The sequence below is a fragment of the Mustela nivalis genome (assembly GCF_964662115.1).
Source record: "Mustela nivalis genome assembly, chromosome: 14".
NCBI classification, from domain to species: domain Eukaryota; kingdom Metazoa; phylum Chordata; class Mammalia; order Carnivora; family Mustelidae; genus Mustela; species Mustela nivalis.
In genome coordinates, this window is record NC_139033.1 from 4,680,253 (window position 1) to 4,701,814 (window position 21,562).

Below are 21,562 nucleotides of genomic sequence, written 5' to 3' on the forward strand. Positions count from 1 at the left end.
GTAACTTTTTTTGTTTCTCATAGGTGTTGGACAACCAGATAAAGAAAGACCTGGCCGATAAAGAGACTCTGGAGAATCTGATGCAGAGACACGAAGAGGAGGCCCACGAGAAGGGCAAAATTCTCAGTGAGCAGAAGGCGGTAGGTATAAGGAATCGCAAAGCCAGTTTTCCAAGGAGGGCTTGTGAAACGTGCCCAGAATCACACACCCAAGGAGAGTCCATTCCTGCTGATGAATTATTCTTCCTGTTTAATCCTGTGGAGTTTGTTGCCTATAGCAAGCCCTCTGCAACTCCTCATCTCCTAAAATCAGCAGGGGTGGTGGCTCAGGGTGGCCGACTTTGCCTTTCGTGCTCTTCTTTAAGGACTCATGCTGGTCTGTCATCAGCGTTGCCCTTCACAGTGCTGCCTGACAAGACGGCCAGTGGCTCTACATCTTTCTTACAGGCCTCCTTTCTCTGCGCTCTTGCCTTTCTCACCTGGGTAGGCCCGGGTATCAGGAACTTTCTGCTCATAAGGTTCACCTGGGATTTTCATTCATCCACCCCTAGTCTCGGACCCCACAGGGACTCTGAGCCTCAGAATCTCAAAGGGAGGGTCCTGGGAAGTTAGAACTTTTAATTAGCACCTCCCCCCGATTCCTCCCCGATTCTTATAATATATTAGGTTGAGAAAACTTTGATGTAGAGAATCTAGGACAGTAGTGAAATGAGAGCCCCATGGGTGTTGAGAAACAGAAGTTAGCAGATTCAAGTTAGAGGCTCAGGCAGGCCCAGGCCACATGCACGTGACGCAGGCCTGCTTACTCACAGAATGTCCAGTTCCTAAGTTGGTGCTTCTGTGTGGTTTTCACGCAGGCCACTTAGGTAGTGTGGGGATGTGTAATCTCTGAGAAACTACTGAGCACCACCGTCTGGGCAGTAAGGCCTGTGACCCTCAGGCTACAGAGCAGTTGACTCCCCTGGTACCTCTAGTCAGACAGCCTGAATTTCAAGGGGAGCCTTTGACCCTGGCCCCACGGCCCCCATTAATCTCCTTCTGGTAAAACCGTCTGTGTGTGAGATTTCAAAGGCCCTCCCTGTGTTTCAGATGATCAATGCTATGGATTCCAAGATCAGATCCCTGGAACAGAGGATTGTGGAACTCTCAGAAGCCAACAAACTTGCGGCGAACAGCAGTCTTTTCACCCAGAGGAACATGTAAGTACTCACGTGCCGTCTGCGTGCATGATTACACATCGGTCTTCTCTCTGGGGGCAGAAATTTCGTTCTTCTGTCTGATGAAGCCGGAGCAGATTTAATTACTTCTGTAGTTTGTTCCAGAACCCTGTTCTACCTGTGTAATTTTGCCCTCTCTTAAGTGGTCTCATTCTGTCATGCCCTTTCTTTGGAGCTAGGTTTTCTCAAATGCTTCCAATTGCCATCAGATGACAGAGTGCTTTGCTCTCTCTAATGAGGGCTATTTATAGTTCGCTTTTGGAGAGCTGCGGGCCTTGTTCCCCAGACTTGCCTCCCATGATTAGCCAGAGGTGATCTTGTGTATGTCTGGTTGACCCTCCTCCATCCTGCTGTTGTTAAGTTAGGCCCAGGGACATGAGGTTTGTAAGGGCTTCCTGTGTTCCAGGAGTGCTTGTGTCTTAATCTTCTCCCCCAAAGAATTACCATCTCTGGGAATCCCCCCCACCCTCAAATTAGGTACCTCTCTTCAGAGATCTTCTAAAACCTTCCCATTTTTACTTAAACCAACTCAGTGGGCCGCTTTTTGGTCTTTGAGTCTTTTCCAGTTTCTGATACTTGTGAGCAGTCTGGTGGGGCTTGGAGCAAGGTCTATGGAGAAGTGGAAGGAACAGCATTTCTTCCCCTCATTGCCCTTTTTTGCCCCGGGGAACCAACTCCGTGAGCTGTTGGGGCACTCTTGTACTCTGTAGAGGCCCCTTTCTGCCCCTAGACAGGCTCAAAGAAAGGGGGGGGGTCTACCTTAGGAAGGAAATGTTATTGTCTCTTGCATTCCCCTTGACCTTCCTGAATCCCATAGAGGAGGGCCTCTGAACAGTGAGGGCTACATGGGTTCCAGGTCCCCATGCTGGGATCAGGCACACGAGGCCAGATCAGGACAGAGCCCACCTGGGAATGGCCACGCCTGCTAACAGAGACACTCCTCTCACTCTGTTCCTGTCCGGCCCGCTGAGGGCACGTGCTCACCTCTAATGAGACTGTGATTTTTGCTTGGCTCCTCCACCACCCCCACCAGGAAGGCCCAGGAAGAGATGATTTCAGAACTCAGGCAACAGAAGTTCTACCTGGAGACACAGGCAGGGAAGCTGGAGGCCCAGAACCGAAAGCTGGAGGAGCAGCTGGAGAAAATCAGCCACCAAGACCACAGTGACAAGAATCGGCTGCTGGAGCTGGAGACAAGGTTGAGGGAGGTGAGAGTGAGGGGCCCTCGCCCAGGAGGATTCACTGGGGGTCGGGGGCCCCGAAACCTGCCAGGTGTCAAGCATCCGTCAGCATATACCCAAGAGGCACTGTGCGTGGTGGTGAAGTGTGCAGACCGGGCCACCCTGATCTGGGGGAGGATTCCACTTCTAATTCTTGCGAGCTCCATGACCTTGGGCAGCCTACCATCTCTCCGTGCTTCCGTTGCCTCATTGGCCAAATGGCCACGATGAGGGAGATCCCTCTGAGGGTCACAGGAGGATTATGTGCATCGGTGCTTTTGTCAAACTGCAGGCAGAGTGATTCCTCCCTCATCCAGATTTAGCGCAGGCCACGTACCTGAGTCCATGCTCGGGCTTTAGTGCCTGGGATCCACCATCCGGTGGCCTGCTGACAGTGGCAGCGGTCTCCTAGTGGAAGAGAAGAGACAAATCACAGTTTTAATGGAAGGTGGTTCTCTTCAGAGACTTAAGGAAGCTGGGAAGGGTAGCCAAGTTTTGCACATTTGGTGGCAGACACGTCGAGGGTGATTGAAGCTGTGCCGGAACGTGTACTCACTGAGTATTCATTAAATGCCTGCGGTGTGCCGGGCAGTAGCTTGTCTCCGTGGTGGCGATGACAGACCCCATCCTTGATGCTGGGGGCTGTCGCCTAGCGCACAGGGTTAGCTGGCTGGACAGAGGAGATTGGGAGAGCGGTTGCCGGAAGCTTGACATCCCAGCTAGGTGGGAAGACAGCGTCTGCAGCCTAGTGGGAACTGGTCCGGGATTTGTGACGGGATTCTTCAGAGAGCACATGGTCTCTCGTAAAGGAAAAGACTGAAGCACACAGAGGTCTGAGGGCTAAACCAAGTTTAGCCCGTGGTTCTTGTGCTGGAGTGTGAAAATGAGGCCAGTCCTCCAAAGGACAGGAAAAAACCAAAATAGATGCATTGTCTTGTGTGTTTCAGGGCCGGTCCAGGTATAGACCCCTCTGTTAGGATCATCTCGTGTGTCTGTTGAAAGGCGGATTCCTGGGCCTCTTCCTCTCTCAGCGTTTTTGAATGAACTAGGATGTGGGGGGATGAGGGGAGCAGGGATCTGCCTTTTGAAAAATCTCCAGGTGGTTCTCATACTCCCACAACAGTGGTTCTGTTCTGGGTTGTCCAAAAGCCCTAGGTGGTGGTTTCAGTTTTATTATCCAGGCTATACTTTTACTGTTCTGTAAGTTTAACAACATTTCCCCGTAGTGTCAGCCTTAAGAGTGTGAGTGTAAATAACTGATTTCTTTGAGCGTGGGAACACCAACTAGCTGTTTTGCCTTCCCTTCCCACAAATGTCTCTCTTAGCTCGGCACCTGCCCTGCATCTGTCGCTCATCTGGGCAGCGAAAATGCCCCTGAGGGAGCAAGTTGTTTTTTTTCCCCTTGAATCTATACAGCTTGCCCCCCCCACTGCCGAGAAAGGTGGCAGAGAGTTAGAATGCTGGTAAGAAGCTCAGGATCGTCATACTCCCGGGAGTTCTGGAGCTTAACTTTAAATATAACAAGGCAGGTCCACCTTCTCTTTGCTGCCTGCTGCTCCCCGAGACTGGGGACAGAGGATCAAGCCTCCGGTTTGATTCCCCTTTGAGGCTTTCTGTACCCTGTGCGTGCAGCGTGAGCTCTTCCTTAACCGGGGGTGTGGAGTTGCGCAGGTGCAGGGCTCTGGGGCCCTCCTGTCATTGCACAGCCTCATGCTCGCCCACCCCTGCACGACTCACCATTCCCTGCCACCCCTGGTTCTGCCAAGTGGCCTCAGGGGAGCTTTTTGGCTCACTGACAGAGTCGCAGCCTGCTCTGACTGCTGGCATTTTAATAAGACAAACAGCAAGCTGTGGACTCAAGCCGGATTTCCTGGGTTCGAAGCCAGCCCTGCCACCGTGGAGCTGTGTGACATTTGCTCAGTCATGTACCCTGTTGGTGCCACAGCGTGCCGCTGTGTAGGGTGGCAGCGACAGTGGCGCCTCCCTCTCTGTCTTGTTATGAAGGTGGAATGAGCTGAAAGAGTGCCTGGCACCTTGGGAGCGAGGACTGCCTTGGCAGCTGTCGTGTCGCCGCCATTGTCGCTAGTGGGAGAGCTCAGTCTTGGCTTCACCTGCCACTGATTGGCCAAGGGCTCCCAGAGATTGCCAGCCCAGACCTTTCTCATGGGTCCTGACCCATTGTCCCAGTAGACATTAGATACCTCCACCTGGATGTCTCCCTTGCTGCTCAAGTTCAGTACGTCAGCAGGAATTTCCTACCTTTCTTCTTACACTGGCTCTTCCTCTCGTGTTCCCTGGCGTGGCAGAGGTCTCCCTGCGCAGTTCGCCAGGCCAGAAGCTCAGGTGTCACCTTCTGTCCTTTGTCTCTTGCCCCACCTCAAATTAATCCCAAATCCTGTTGGTTCTCTAGGCTTAATCTTTTGTCTTTTATAAGTCCTTGTTCTCTTCACCCTTATAGCTTTTGGGACTTGGGTGTCACCTTTTCCAGGGACCCTTCTCTGACCTTCCAAAATGGGATGGAACATCTCATTTGTGTCCCCAGGGCCTTGTGTATTTAGGTCATCACGTTGTGTACCTGTCGGCAGCCCCTGTTCGACAGTGAGCTTCCTGAGGGCAGCAGGTACTTCTTATTTGCTTGACATCCCTAATGACTGGCACAGAGTCCAGTGGCCAGAACAGCCTTGTCAGTGTTGGTTACGTCAACAGGGTCTCCCTCATCTCCATGCCTTTGGATGTCTTAGTTCCTTTGCTTGGAATTTTCTTTCCTATTTGCTGGTTTGGCTCCTAGAAATTCTTCAATAAACACATGCAGTGTTGTTCCTCCTTTACCCTCCACCGTCTTCCCTCTACATCCCCACATTTTCTGACTCTTACCCTTGACCACGTATACGGTAATGGTTGGTTTTCACTTTTCCTCCAGCTCAAGGGCAGAAACTTTCATCTTCAAATTCATTTTTATATGGAAGTTGCTGAGTACATTTTTCTTGAATGGATGAAACATTGAGTAGATAGAAGGACAGATGGGCAGATGGAGGGAAGAATGATTCCTTCATAATGTGACATTAATGTGGGCTACCTAATTAGAACAAATCAGAGCAGGAGTATATATGTACGTATGTATTTAAAGATTTATTTGACACAGAGAGAGAGAAAGAGAGGAGTGCATGCTCAAGGAGAGGGGCAAAAGAAGAGAATCTTCAATGAGATTCCCCATTGAGCTCAGGGCCTGGCCCAGGGTTAGATCCTATGACCCATGAGATCATATGGTCCAAGAGTCAGATGCTTAACCAACTGAGCCACCCGGGCACTCCAGAGCAGGAACATTTAAAATAAATTAGAATTTTCATCCCAATCGTAAAGAGGTCCCTGTTACCAATATGATGTCATTTATAGCCATTTACTTTTAAATGCTTTTCTAATAAGAATAATTGGCACAATTTTCACTCGGGAATCTTGGGTGGTTTTTCCTTTGAAGCCTCCCCAGACCTTTGAAAGTTTGGTTTGTACAGCCATTCTCTTACACGTTCTTGCTCCCGGTCATTTCTGAGACTCCTAAAGTCAGATCAGTTTTACAGCAGATCCACTTTTCTCCGTCGCAGCCGGGCAGTGGGAGTTTGAATCCATGATCACACTGAAGATGTGAGTTGAACAGCCTGTTGTGTCTCTGCTAGCCAGGGTTAGCTCATCCGACTAGTGAGCTGCATTGTCTCCAGCTGGGGTCCACTGAGCATTTGTGTGTGTCTCTTCCTGCCCCTCTCAGGTCAGTCTAGAGCACGAGGAGCAGAAGCTGGAGCTAAAGCGCCAGCTCACAGAGCTGCAGCTCTCGCTGCAGGAGCGCGAGTCCCAGCTGACGGCCCTGCAGGCGGCCCGGGCAGCCCTGGAGAGCCAGCTGCGCCAGGCCAAGACGGAACTGGAAGAGACAACGGCGGAAGCGGAAGAGGAGATCCAGGCACTCACGGTAGGTCGCGGACAGGTCCCTCCAGGCTCCTCCAGACCTCAGTTGGGACGAGTGTGGCACTGAGGAGATGTGCTCACTCAGAGAAATCCCAAGACAAAAAATCTCCCCAGAGAGGATTACGGGCCAGAAAACTGGCTTCCCTGAGAATTCTCCTTCGTGAGAATTAGTGTTAACATCTGACCTTTCCTTAGCATGTTGGAAAAGTCCCTCCTTTCTTTAGGTATCTTCCCTCTTTGAAAAATAATTGTCATTAAATTTAAAATTTTAGTTTGAACCAGAGGTCATTTACCTGAATCTTCTGCTTAGTTTTCAGTGATCATTAAAAAAATAATAGTCTTATATCTTTGAGTCTTCTTCCTACCACATTTCTATTTTTGTACTGGTTAACCTCGTTTGCATTACATTTTTTTTTTTTTTTTTTTTTTTTAGCTGTAAATTTTCCTTCAAGTCTTATGTATGCATCTAGTATGTTCTGGATGGAAAAGATTGTTCTGAATGAGAGATTCTTTTCTCTAAGAAGGACCTGGCTTCTTTGCTCTTTCTGAAACCATAGTTTAAAGAAGTAGAACTTGGTGGGTATGTGAGGGTGTCCTTGGATTTAGACCTTGGTTCTTTCTGGAAGTCTAAAAATATGACTTTGTCAGTTTCCCATGGTTGATCCCTCTCATGGGGACCGACCCAGGCTAACAAAACTGACAGTCTTACATATAAAATGACAACTTAACAACTCACAGTGGAAAATACAACCACCAAGTTGACTGGGATGCTATGGCTGGCTCATCTTCCCATTTTTTTTGTCCTTCAGAGAAGTCTCCTTAAAAACCTCATTTCTCTTGGAAGGCTGCGTGGTGGACCTGGACTTGGCACAGAAAACCGAATGAGTTTAATGGCTAGTAGCAGCCAAGCAGATCCATTGCTAATAGTAACACAGTGTACTTGCCAAGTGGATAGGCACAGTCATGCCTGCTGGTCAGGGTACCCTCTTCTGTGGGCAGGGCACAATGCAGCTGATTGGGTTTTGTGTTTTCTAAAATCAGGTACCTAGGTGGGGGCCTTACTCACTTTGATTCATCTTGGATACGGTCCTCATTTCCATCAGTGAACATCTCTAAGCATGTAGAGTGGGGTTACTTCTACAGATGGCCATGAACAGTCGTTGCTTATGATTTATCCTGTTCAAAAGTAATGCATATGTATGTATGTTTTAAAAACGGTCTTATTCTTAGAAGTTACCTCCCAGTCTTGGTTTTGGGAAGCGCATTATCTGAACCGACTGGGAGCATGATCTCAGTGCCAGGGTCTTTATGGACTAGTCTAGAACACGGAGGCTTCCAGGATTCTGGGATACAGGGTAATTCCGAAGGCGTAAGTGCATCTCTGATTTTCCAGGACTTATGCCAAGGTCTGTTATTGATCGCAACCTTAATTCCTCAGTGAGAACACTCACTGTGTGCTATGCCATGAGCCCCCAATACATGGTTTGGAAAAGAATCAGTCACGATATCTCTTTATTTATCCTCTGCCTTGTATCTTTCCAAACTGTTCTGAATCCATTTCGAAACAAAACAGTATAACAAGATAAAATAAGAAGGAAAAGGCCAAGAGAAAATAAGTCTAGAGAAGAAAAATATGGAGGTAGGAATGAAATGAATATAAAAGAATGCATGCCAAGAAGGCGTATGTGCTTTCTGGAATTGGGTGGATGGGGAGAGGGACAGCCAGATAGCATTTCTTAGCTGCTTAAGGAGGCATCTAAAATCCAGCTACTATTAAACTGAATGCACTGTATATTAATATCTTCTCCCCCTGTTCAAACCAGCCACGCTCTGAAAGAAGAAGGAGACATCACTAATCTTATCCATACTTAATGAGTCCTTGCCCTGTGCCTAGTGCTGTGTCTTTAGCCTTTTTTCCCCTGGGGGTTGGCCTGTAATCCCTCAAATCCTTTTACTTCTGAGTAGAAGAGAAGGACACATTTATCTCACTGCTCTGTTGGAGTTGGGAGGGAGGGGGGTCGGCATGCATCTTATCCTGCCCATTCAGAAGGAGGAGGATATAAAATAGAGTATGTGTCACTGCTGTTTATCTGTGGGGAAATTAGTCTTTAAATCCTGTCTTGCTTCTGGTTGGAATGTGCTGTGTCTAATGGCTGCTGGAAGCCTTCACAGCAGCAAGTCACGACTTAATTTAGTCCGATGAGATCACTGCCTCAGAGCATCTTCTTATGAAAAAAATAAAGAAACAAACCTCCCTGAGTCTAGAAACTAGAGCCCTACCACTCTTGCAGATGAAGATGCCTGGGAAAATAGGGCTTTTTCAAGGGAGGGCAGGAAAAAAAAGTCTCACTGCAGTTTTGTAACTTGTCATGCAAGAATCCAAATCCCATATCAACTTGCCTCAGTCCAGTTTTGAGGCTGTGGGTTTTCCTCTCCCCTCCCTTTGATTCTGTTTTATAAACCTGGTTATGGACTGCATGCGGCTGGATGGCTTTGTTGAATTTGTGCTGGAGACTTTATTTTGCCGAGAGGAAGAGGACATGGCCACAGGTGCGGTACCCTGACTCTGTCTCATTGTTCAGGCCCCACAGAAACATCCGCCATATTAAATCAGGTGGATCTAAAATGATCAAGGAGGTTTGTGAACTTCTTAACAGGTTGATTTATCATTTAAAAGGAATGAATAATCAAATGGGCTATTACTGCTGAATTTTAAAAGGCTGCCATCTCCTAGCCAGGGGAGGGAGCACTTACCCTGGCCTCTGCCCCTGGAGCAATTAGATGAAGCACAGTTCAGTCAATGGTCTCCATTGAAGAAGGGTGCCCGGGCCCGCTGGGAAGCCGCTTGTGATCTCCTTGATGTTTTCTTGCTACCCACTCCTGTCCGTTGTATTTGCCTAGAGAGTCACTGGCCATCAAAAGCTGAGAATGCATCAAGGTGGAGGCCAACAGGAGAGTCGTATTGAAACAAAACGCCAGGCTTTTACAGTGCTTCATTGCCTCTTGGTGGAAGAAAGGATTTTAAGACTCCATCCCTTTATCTAAGGAAGAGAATCGATTCTGCACACTGATATGATACATCACTCTGGATCGGGGTCATAGGGTAGAGGCCCTGGGCGTAGTAGGCTCTGTGTATACCAGCATGGCCCCAGGACACTCTCTTCATGTCTGGGTCCCTGCCATCATGTTCTTTTACTGATTTGGTTAAATGATTAATGCTGAGTAACCAAGAGTCTAAAGCTAGAGACACCAATGAAAGGAACCCTCCCAGCATGGTATGGCCATGGGTTCACAATGTTGTCCTCTGATTTGTTAAAATCATGAGTCATGCATACTCTGATTTGTTTTACATAACTATCAATGTCTGTATTTAATTAAGCAAGCCATTGGCACGATGAGCAAGATCTAAAATTAAGGCATAGGAGGTGACAGTCTTGCTTGGTACCCGCATTCACAGGGAAAGGGGTGGATGTGTGGAAGCCCGAGTGTCCTAGAACCCTGATCATGAATCCCAGAAGATGGTCAGACGTCTAAACATTAGTTTCCTTTCTCTGGTTCTGCAGGTACTTCTCTCTCATCAAGACTGCATTATAATCCTCCTTTCTTTCTTCCTCTTGTAACTCTCTTTAACATTAATGAAGACATAAGTACTCCTCAAAAAACAGTGCCTTTCCAGTGTTCAGGATGCAGCTTGTGCATTCTCCCTGACTGCCTCCCAACCCTAAGGTCAGCGGTTCTCAAATTGAGATTGGTGGCTCCCTGGAGGGTTCCCCAAATTCAGATTATTTTCATAATAATACTAATATGTCATTTGGCATTTTTCATTGTGTTAGCCTTTGCACTGATGGTGCAAAGCAGTGTTGTTTTAAAAGAAATAAAGAGTAAATATTTGGGAAAAAAGTCTCCATTTTAATTTCTAAAGTGGTAAATATAGATAAATGTAACGCACATAAACAAAAGCTCTTCAGGGTCCTTTGAAGAGTGTAAATATTTATTCTCTGTAGCACCTGATACCTAGTGAACACTCAGATATTTCATTGAGAGTATCTAAAGACTATCTTACACATTTTACTATCTTTATACACACTATTGTGTAAACTTTAGCTTTTTTGTGCCCTTGTTTCACAACGTATTTCAAAGAAACATAAAACATGTTTCTTGACATTTTCTTGCTCAGATCAGTTCAGTAATTGTTAAATGCTTATAGAATTTCCAGCAGTCATAACAGGATCTGTTCTACATTTTGTCTACATTTTGACAAAATGTAGTCAGTAATAAATCAAAAGCCAAAATGATGGTACTCCATTACATTTTACCTTCAAAGAGGATTGCCATTTGATTTCAGTAGTAGTGCGATATTCCTACTTTGGATAAATGGTATTCATGCCCCATTAAATCAATAAATCTCTCATATTATTCTTGAGCATAAAGCAGATTGATTTGGGGGGGGGAATAAGAGTCTGATAAGTTATCCATAAAAATACAGACTGATGATGTGGGGAGTTGATTCTTGATGATAACTTTTTATTTATGAGTCTGTGAGTCTGTTTTTGTAATTATTTTTTTAAACCATTTTCCCAGTGCTCTTCATTCTTTTGTGTGGATTTATATTTCTGGTTGTCACTTTCCTTCTGCCTGAAGGACTTTCTTTACCATTTCTTACAGTGTGGGTGACAGATGCCTTCTGCTTTTGTATATCTGAAAATGTCTTTTACTTCACCTTCATTTTTGAAGGATATTTTTGCTGGGTATAGGATTTAGGTTGACAGGTTTTGGGGTTTTGTTATTGTTTGTTTTTTTTTTTTTTTAAAGATTTTATTTATTTATTTGACAGACAGAGATCACAGGTAGGCAGAGAGGCAGGCAGAGAGAGAGGAGGAAGCAGGCTCCCTGCTGAGCAGAGAGCCCAACATGGGGCTCGATCCCAGGACCCTGGGATCACAACCCGAGCCAAAGGCAGAGGCTTTAACCCACTGAGCCACCCTGGCACCCAATTGTTGTTTTTTTCCATTCAGCACTTTAAAGATGTTATTCTACTGTCTTCTAACTTGCTTTGCCCCCTCCCTTCCCCCTTCCCCCACTCATTCCCTGGTGAGGAATCTGTCTTCTCTTTGTTTCTCTATATATAACTTGTTTTTTTTTTCTCTGACGGGCTTTAAGCTTTTGCTCTTATTACTGGTTTTAAGCAGTTTGATAATATGGTTTAGCTTAATTTTGTGTTTCTTGTGCCTGGGGTTCCTTGAGCTTTTTGCATTGGTGGGTTTATGGTGGCCATTATTTCTTCAAATGTCTTTTCTGTCTGACCCCTATTCTCCTCCAGGGACTCCAGTTACATGCATATGAGGCAGTTCAAAGTTGTCTCACAGCACATCGATACACTGTTCATTTTTTTAAGTCTTTCTTTCTGTGTTTCATTTTGGGTAGTTTCTGTTGCTGTGTCTTCAAGCTCAGTAGTCTTTTTTTTTTTTTTCTGCAGTGTCTATCTGCTGTTACAAATTTATAATATTTATGGCAAAATAGATATATTAGAGGATACATCACTGCTCTAACATTTTTGACTTTAGTTGTCTTATAGACCCAACAGAGACTAGTTTTTTTGTTTGTTTGTTTTGTTTTTTTTTAAAGAGAAGAATCACTTTTTCCCATGCCTTAAATTAAATTCTTCTTTGGACTTTCATAGCTAAGCTGTGGTGCCACAACCCACCCTGTCTCTCAAGTCACAAATGTTTTCGAGGGCATCATTTTCCCTTCATTTTCCAATATCTGTAGCAAGTCTTATTACCTGTGTTTCCATCCACTTCTCTCCATCTTTTGCCACCATCCTACTCCAAGCCACCATCATCTCCTCCTTGAATGACAGCAACAACCTCCTCAGTAGTTTCCCTACTCCTTTATACCTTCAGTCCTGTTTTGATCAGTTCTTACAGCATTCAAAAAATGACAATCAGATCATTTCACTCTACTGAGAATCTCCTTTGGCTTCCAATTAATGGTATTTTGCTTGAAACCCAAACTCCATTCTGGGCATTTAAGATTCTTGGTCCCTGCCTGCCTCTCTACCATCATCTTGGGTGACTTTTCCCTTCTTTTGCTGTGCTTTAGCTGAAAATTGTTTGACTGCTACCCACCAAAAATACGTTTACCTTACAATCTAATACAGGGGAGCATCTATATACTCTAGTTCGTTGATTCTAAGGTATTTAAAATCAGGATGCATCTTACAGTCATATCTGGTATATGACTCTTTAGTCATGTGGACATAAAAACATGTGGACATGTCATAGTTTGGTCAACAGCACCTTGTTTTACTTAATGTCACAGTTTAGTCAACAGCACCTTTTACTTAATGTCACATAAAATTGCCATGGCTTATAGTTGACAGCATCCTAAATCTGATGAATTATGGTATTTGAAATAAAAGTTTCCTATAACAATACTTCACTATCCAGGGCACATCTGCATCCCACTGTTTTCTGTTCTGTTGTGTTTATTCCATTTCATTGACTAAACCAAAACAAAACAAAAAAGAAAAAAAAAAACCATTTGTCATGTTTGCCCTTGGGTCATAGCTTGAAGTTTGAAAGCTCTGCTGTAGCCATTCAGACCTTTCTTTTTTTTTTTTTTTAAGCGAATTATGAAACCCTTTCTTGCTTTAAGATATTTGCCCTCTGCCTTTTCCTGTTCTTTGTATGGCTGGCTCCTCATCATATTATGGGTGTCAGTATGTCACCTCTTCAGAGAAGCCCTCCTTGATTACCCATAAGGTCCTTTCCATCCCTCTTTTCCTTTTCTCTTGTACCTTGTTTGTTTCTTTCATAGCATTTGTCACTGTTTGTAATCATGTGCTTGTTAACTTTCTTTCATTCCCCAGTGAATGATGGTAATTCCACCTATGCTGTATGGCACCACAGGGTCTGGCCTATCAGGTGCACTCAGAAAGTCCTTGAATGTCAGCTGAACATTCTGAAATGCTGCTGTTTCAGAGCAGCTTTGCTTTGGAGAAGGCCTTCTTCTTACTTGAAGGTCAATGTCAGATTTCTGAATCTCAGCAGCTTTTGATTAACAACAAAAAAGTCCCTGTTTGTCTTGGCTCTTGTCCTGTGTGTGTGTGTGTGTTTGTCTGCATGCATGTGTGTGTCTCTCAAGGAGTAGGCTAGGGAGGGGCCAACTGGAAGGAAGAGGGAAAGGTTAAGAATGGGGAATAAACAAAGAAACAAGAGTAAAAACTAACTCCTTGAATTTCTTCTTTTTTTTACAAAGCCCCTGGGCATTAATATGAATGTTAAGATATTTGTACAGGGCATGCATGTGTGCTCTAAGTAGTCAAGTGTTATCGACACAACATCATATATTCCTGTAACTTTAATTTCTGATGTTGGACATGACTTAATTAATTAGTTCTTTGAAAACCAGATGTTTGGGCAGCTGCAACAACCTTCTTGTCTTTCTAGGTAAATTGCTCTTTTCTTTATAAAACCCAAGCATGTAGAATTGTATCCTACACTATGAAAAATTTCTAATCGACTCCTTACCTTTTAGGCACATAGAGATGAAATCCAACGCAAATTTGATGCCCTTCGTAACAGCTGTACTGTAAGTATTAAATCTAAAGGTGATTAAAATAACACGAGACTAAAAACCAAGAGGGAAGAGCGAGCATTTCTTATAACATCAATTGACTCTTACAGACTCTCAGCCTGAAGCACGTAATGGGGTCAAACTGATTTGGAGTTCCTGAGCCCCAGCTAATGCCAGTTTCTTGGGTTCCTGCCAGTTTAAAAAATTTGAAACCATTCTTTATGTTTGGGGAAGGATGGTTGAAAAGGTGGAAATGGTTCTCATTGCATAGGCTTCAGTAGCTGCAACAAAAGTCCCAAGGCAGCTCCCTCCTCCGCCCCAGTGTAGAAGGTTCTAAGGCTGGTCCCAGACACTGTGCAGACGCTGGGAGTGGTTGCCTCGCAAGGCTTCTCCAGCCTGCTGCTGGAGAAGTTCTGTGGACTTAGAAATTTTAACTTCCTATTGGGCAAAATGAAACTCTGTGGCTCTTTGGGAGATGTCATTTACATGGAGAGAATTAAATTCTGTGAATGGAGAAGCATCATACACAGGTTATATGATGGGGTAGGGTCAGCAGAAGCTCACTCTGTTTCCCATTAGAACAAAGGACTGAAATAGGCCCCCTTTCAGAAGACAGGTTGTTATCCTATTCATGGTTCCACCTCCTTTCTTTGGTACTTTCATGGCTTTATTACCTCCTTAGTCCTCAGTGAACTTGTCTCCATTTGTGTTATTTGTATCTGTGAATTTCCAGAAACAACCCCACCATACTCCCCACATAAATCTTTTATTGTCTTGTAATGAACTCTTTCTTTCCTCTTCACCTCTTATAAATGGGACATTAAGTCTTTTTTTTTTTTTTTAAAGATTTTATTTATTTATCAGAGAGGGGGTGGGGAGAGCGAGCACAGGCAGACAGAATGGCAGGCAGAGGCAGAGGGAGAAGCAGGCTCCCTGCCGAGCAAGGAGCCCGATGTGGGACTCAATCCTGGGACGCTGGGATCATGATCTGAGCCGAAGGCAGCTGCTTAACCAACTGAGCCACCCAGGCGTCCCGGGACATTAAGTCTTAAGAGTGTATGATTTCCCCCCTTAGTTTAGTTACAAAATCCACACTGTAAAATGCATAAAGTACACTAATCTTATGGGTACAGTTCAATGAAGTTCTTACACCATATAGACAACTGCGTAGCCACCACATAGGTCAAGATCCAGAACATTTTCATGTCCCCTTCTTATCAGCATCCTTTGCCCAAAGGTGACCACAGTTCTGACCTCTGATACTAGAGATCAGTTTGGCCTGTTCTTGAACTTCAGACAAATGGCGTCATGGAGGGTATGTTTTCTTGGACTTAGCTTTTTTTGACTTGAGTTATCTGTGGCGTTTGTCCATGTGGTGGAGTCTGTCAAGAATCTGTTTCTTTTCATTAATTATGATGTAGTGTTGCCCCAGACACATAGAACTGGAGTTTATTTATCAGTTCTACTGCTGGTGGGATTCAAATTGCTGCCGTAAGGAACACAGCTGTCAGGAAGCATCATTGCATGAGTCCTTTGGTGGCCACAAGCACCTGTTTCTGATGAGGATATACCCAAGAGTGGGGCAGCTAGTAGGTCACGAGATATGCTCTGTTTGACTCTAGCAGGTACCCGGCAGATGGATTTTTGGTCAGTATTTCCCGGTGCCAATGGCTGCCTCAGTGGTAGGCCCGCCTTACAAGTGTCTCCCAGTTTCCTCCATTCTGCCTCTCTTCCTTGAGAAGCTGATGTGTTCTGTTTCTATACTCTTGGGCCCCCACTTTTTCAGTATCTTACTGTCTCCATTTCTTTTTTTTTCTTAATGCACAAGTTATTTGCTTATATTACTTACATGCTCATAAATGATCACTGAATAAAACATAGTTCATTTTATGACCGTGATTTTTTTTATATTACTATTTTTTCCTAATATAAACTTGGATACGTTTTAAATGTGTACATCGTTAATCCTTCATCTGGAGTTTTCTCTTTTTTTAGTCTTTTGGCATAACAGTTTTTTTTTTAATTGAAGTATAGTTGATACACAATATTACATTAGTTTTTGGTGTATAACATAGTGATTCAACAACTCTATGTATTATGCTAGGCTCACCACAAGTATAGTTACCATCTGTCACCGTACGATGCTGTGATAATCCCATTGACTATATTCCCTATGCTGTACTTCTCATCCCTGCAACTTAATCATCCCAGAACTGGAAGTCTGTATCTTCCATTCCCTTTTGCCTATTTTACCCATCCCTCCACCCCCCTCCCCTTTCTGGCAACCATCAGTTTTCTGTATTTGTGGGTCTGCTTCTGCTATTGGTTTGTTCGTTTGTTCATTTGTTTTGTTTTTTAGATTCCACATGTAAGTGAAATCATGTGGTACTTGTCTATCTCTGTCTGACTTACTTCGCTTAGCATAATACCCTCGAGGTCAATCCATGTTGTCACAAATGGCACAATCTCATCCTTTTTACATGGCTGAGTAATATTCCGAGTGTGTGTGTGTGTGTGTGTGTGTGTGAGAGAGAGAATGCCTCATTTTCATAAGAGCTTTTTTAAGAAACATTTTTATAGCTTTATTGAGGTTATACTTGAAGTAGAGTAACTTCAAGAGTTTTGAAATGTGTACACAGTTGTGAAACCAGTAAGACAATCAAAATAATGAACATATCTGTTACTCTCAAATGTTTCCATCTGCCTCTTGGTAATCCTCCCTCCCCCAGATTTTAAAAATTAGAGGTTTGTTTTTTAATAGAATATGCCAGTATGTGAGAGAATTTAGTTATTTTCTTATGTAACTTTTATATTCTCTTGATCCCTCACATTTGCTTTTTTGAGGGGGGAGTGGTGACCTCTAATCCTTGTTTTACTTACTTCTGGCATTCTGTGGAGAAGACTTGGGACCTCTCCCAGTGGAAGGGAGAACCCAAAACAGTGACCCCCCACCCAATACTTCAGCTAGAGCTGCTGGGTTGCTTGTGGTCCAGCCATGCACTCTGGAGTCAGATTGAGTTCTGATTCGAAATTGGCCTCTTTGTAACCTCTGTAATGTTAAATATCCACACCTCCATCTGTTCACCTGTAAAATGGCCTGACATTGTGTATTCCCCATTCCAATATATCATCAATTATTAGATGCATAATTCATTTATGCATCTACTCTATAGGGATTTGGTGAGGGCAGAGACACAGCTGCTTTGTTCCAATATATGTTCACATTTCAGAAACAGTAAAACTTAGGAGACACTAATTCACAGAATCAGAAGTTTGGTGCTAATGCCTACATCATGGGCGTCCTGCAAGAATTAGATGAAGCATCCAAGTGATTACACAGGGTCTGGTCCATAGAAAGTGCTAAAAAGTATGGGTTACTATTAATATTTTATTATATTGGGTTTACAACATATTCTTTTGTTTAGGAAATGGTCTGCCCCTTTAAAAAGTTTGAAAACCACTGCTTTAGGACAGCATTTGGCAGCAAAAGAGACCCCTGTTACAGTTTTTCAACTTCAAAGGCCCTTAAAGACACTTCTGAGGGCTTGATGGGTGTTTCTTTCTTACTGGCTCAATCTGAGATTGTCCCTGCCCAGAGACGTCATCTTTGTCGCTGGTGGGAACTCCTGTAATAACTCAACGATAGGAGCTTCCAGTTAGCAGCTTTTAAAAAGCTCATGAGCAGTAAGATTTTCCAGCTCAGACCATTTCTATATTTTGACGAGATGTAAAAAAAGGATTTGATCCAATCTGGCACCTAAAGCCCTACCTAAGTCTGTTTTGGAGGGGAGTTGGTGGGCAAACATATGACACAGTTTTAATTATGAATCAATCTGTCAGCTATAAGATTAAAAATAAATAATATGCAAATAGCTGCCTTCAAGAAGGAACCAGACATTCCGGTAGGACTTCAGCCCTGTGTCTTTTTAGCCTGATGCTCCACATCTGGCTGATTTCTTTACCCCCCAGAGTGCTACTGAACATTTACCTGGTAACCTTCTCTCTGCTGGTCTTCCCGTCAGGTGTGAGAGGTGGAGTTCTTGCTCAGAACTGTCAGGTTTCCTTGAAAAGCAGCATATAGCCCCAAATAGATCTCCCTCTCTCTCTGTCTCTCTTTTTTGGACACTGACAGTAGATCAGTTTTGATATCCTTATTTCCTCTTAGAACTGCATCACCATCTCTTATCTGCAGAAGCAGCATAGAAGAGCGCTCTGTTGGCCCTGCATTAGGAAGCTGTCTCCCTCCTCTTCTCACTGCTAAGATGGAGTCAGCCTTCCAGTTTCTCTTCTTTACCCTGTATCCTTAGGCTTAGAAGGTTAACAAACTCATAATAGAATGAACGTATCATTTGCCCTTGAGGTAGTGAGGATACACCCACGGACACATGGGAGACCTAAGAATTCTCCTTGCACATTCCCTGGTTCAGCATCACAGATTGCCTATCATAATACTTAAAAAATTTTTTTTGAATTGTGGAGACCATTAATTTTCTGCCTGTGTCCCAAGTCAGTTCAATATCTGTAAACCCAATAATGTGTGTGTGTGGATGGGTGTGGGGGTGTCTAATGCTAATACTTAATACCCCAACGCCAACACCTCAAAATAGTATCACAAGCTAAGCATATTATGGCTTGGGCAGAAGGAATATATAAGAAGTCTGGATGAGTTAAAATGCTTTAATGAGTGTTTGGGTGCTTCACACAAACACGTAAGCCTCCTCTTGACAAACAGGCAAAATAGAGAGGGTAGAATATAGAACCAACAGCCACAGACTGTAAGTAGAAATCAGAGATGTGAGACCCCTTGAGAACTGGATGACAATAGGGGACTAGAAGGATGCCTCCCACTCCAGTGGGCCCATCGCAGATGAAGTGAGAATCATAATCTTGGCACATCATTGAGCTTTTCAAGCATTTCTTCCTTAGCACATTATAATCTGTTTTGAAGGGAGAAGAGTTAGCAGAAATGGGCTAATAATAAATTGCAATTTTTTCCCCCCATAAATCAGAGAAATGGGAGTGAGAACCCAAAGGCTCAGGTATATCTTCGAGTGGCGAGTAAATTGTTTTGGCCACATGTGTATTATGTGAGCAGATTTTCTGTAGTCTCTTTGCTCTGCAAGAGGCACCATGATAATTTTTAAAATGAAACATTGTCTTGGTCATTAATTTTTTATCTCTTGTATCCTTGTATTCCACAGTCTACATTAAGGTAGAGCAGTATGAAAGAACATTCAAAACATTAAAAAAAAGAAAGAAAGAAAGAAAGAAAGAAAGAAAGAAAGAAAGAAAGAAAGAAAGAAAGAAACAGAGGAGGTAGTAAATACAGTATTTACCTCCATACCACAAATGAAGACCCCAGCCCTGCAAAGTTCAGGATTTAGGGCTTCAGACTCCAAGCTCCAAGGCCAGCTTGCCTCTGTTTTTTTTGGTCGGGGACAGGCAGGGACATTAGAAGGAAGCATAATAGTTAAATGGAGGCATTTACAGTCCAGCATGGAAACGATCTTAAGGAATGGCTTTATTACATATAAGATGGAGACCAGTTGAACTATCGGGCATCGTTTATTCCTTGTTTCTGCTTTTAGGAGATTTAACCATGTCACCCAAAGGGTGATCCAAGGATCCCTTTGAGCCATAGCTACCCACTAGGAATGACAAACTTAGAGTTTTTCTCCCCCATTTTCCATGATAAAGAAGGAGTCCTAGCCAAGGACCCAACCAGATAACCTTCATTCCCCATCTTGTAATCAAGGGTGCACCTCAAACCAATACATTAGGAGTTAACAGGGCTTTTAACATTAAAATACAGATTCCTAGACGACTTAACTACATTAAAAGCTTATCAGCTCAGTTAACAAAATGAAAAGCTCTGTTTTCTGAACCACATTGCACAAGTGTCCTTAATTGATGCTCTTTAATTCTATGTGCCTGGGAAGATTTTTTAAAAATTGATAATCAAAGGGGGTTAAAATAGGGAATTAGTCATGGAAAGAGTGGCAACACTTCTTAAACTAAGTATACTCTAGGTTTGGAAATTGGAAACAATTAATAAACTGTAGGCTTCAAGGCATTTCCTTTTAATTTACTTCTTTTTGTTACATAAAATTTAATTTACTGCCTGTGTGCCTCATTCCAACTATTATTAGAAAATTGCCCTTAAACTTCGAAAATCTTACATACAATAGCTCTCTGCAAGTCTGATACTGAACCTTGGAAAAGAGAATAGGGAAGCTAAATGCACTGAAATCAAAGTCATTCTGCCATTGAGCAGGGAAATAATTTAGCAAAGCCAGATTAAATCTCTCAATAAAATGACAATTTCATATACATGCCTTCCCATTTTTTGATAGCTAACTGTATAATAAAAACCATTAAAGTGATGCCATGGTACAATGTTTTCAGGATTATTCTGAGCTTCCTTTAAATTTTTCCCTTTTGTTGCATGAAATTAAATTTATTGCCGAGGTATTAAAATAACTCTCAGTGTCCTTCTCAGTCAGTCCTCCTCGATAAGAACTTCATTTTGCTTTCTAAGACTATCTCCGGTTCTAATGTCCTGTGGATGGTGCCGTCTGTTTAATTAGCTGATTGCGATGCTACTCTCTTAGACGCCTGTCCTTGGCTTGCATTTTCCACATTATATTATTGTCCATTACCTTGATCTCATTTCAAGTTGCCACTTCCATATGACAGTCACTTTTGACTGATCTGCTTTTGCCATGTCTTCCAGATGGTTCCTGAGTGAGAAAGAATCAGAGACTTTTCTTTTTCCGCCACAGCATATGTGTGGTAGTGCTAAGTGGGCGGGCATGGGAGCTCGGCTTTGGCAGCTGGGGTTGGCTGAGCCAACGGAAGTGGCACGTGCATTGCTAGTGTCACGTAGGTTCTAAAATCAATGGCTCTAGTAGCAGTTCCCATTTCAAATGGACTTGCTCGATGCAGAACTGGGTTCCTTTCCTCTTTAGGTAATCACAGACCTGGAGGAACAGCTAAACCAGCTCACCGAGGACAATGCTGAGCTCAACAACCAAAATTTCTACTTGTCCAAACAACTCGACGAGGCTTCCGGCGCCAACGATGAGATAGCACAGCTCCGTAGCGAAGTGGATCATCTTCGCCGTGAGATCACGGAGAGGGAGATGCAGCTCACCAGCCAGAAGCAAGTAAGGGCAGTGAGCAGTGTCAGGGATCCCTGGCACACTTGGATCCTGTTAGAGCGGGCACCTGGTATACCTCTCCCAAGGCATCCGAGACTGAGCCTTGTCTATTAAATGGGCTCTTTTTCATCACCATGTCTGTTTTGAGGGCTTGGGGGTTTGGAAAAAGTAGCTTTTAGAAGTGTGTTGTCCTCTTCATTTGGATTTTTAAAAAAGTAAAAATAAAATAGAATGTTCTGGGAGCCTAGTGCGAGTCCCTTTACTTTTAAGCATAGTCTCTTCCCCCTTGGCTTGCTTTGGGTTCTTTCTTCAAGATGGTGGCAGAAATGGCCCTTTATCCAATCCTGTCTGGTCCCCTGGGTCTATAGAAACTGTGTTTCAGACTGTAGTTAGAAACTTGTACTTTGCTGACACTGATCCAACAAAAGTAACAT

At 43.7% G+C, this 21,562-nt stretch overlaps 1 protein-coding gene across 24 annotated transcripts in view; it reads left to right on the forward strand.

The window, feature by feature from the left end:
* CIT (citron rho-interacting serine/threonine kinase) overlaps positions 1–21,562 on the forward strand; it is a 165,456-nt gene that overhangs the window by 103,160 nt on the left and 40,734 nt on the right. For all 24 annotated transcript variants that reach the window (XM_082699754.1, XM_082699733.1, XM_082699736.1 and 21 more), the window contains 6 exons: positions 24–140; positions 1,089–1,198; positions 2,250–2,424; positions 6,197–6,394; positions 13,930–13,983; positions 20,937–21,134. In XM_082699754.1, coding sequence (XP_082555880.1) covers positions 24–140; positions 1,089–1,198; positions 2,250–2,424; positions 6,197–6,394; positions 13,930–13,983; positions 20,937–21,134 — 852 coding nt within the window. The remainder of the gene's footprint in view (positions 1–23; positions 141–1,088; positions 1,199–2,249; positions 2,425–6,196; positions 6,395–13,929; positions 13,984–20,936; positions 21,135–21,562) is intronic.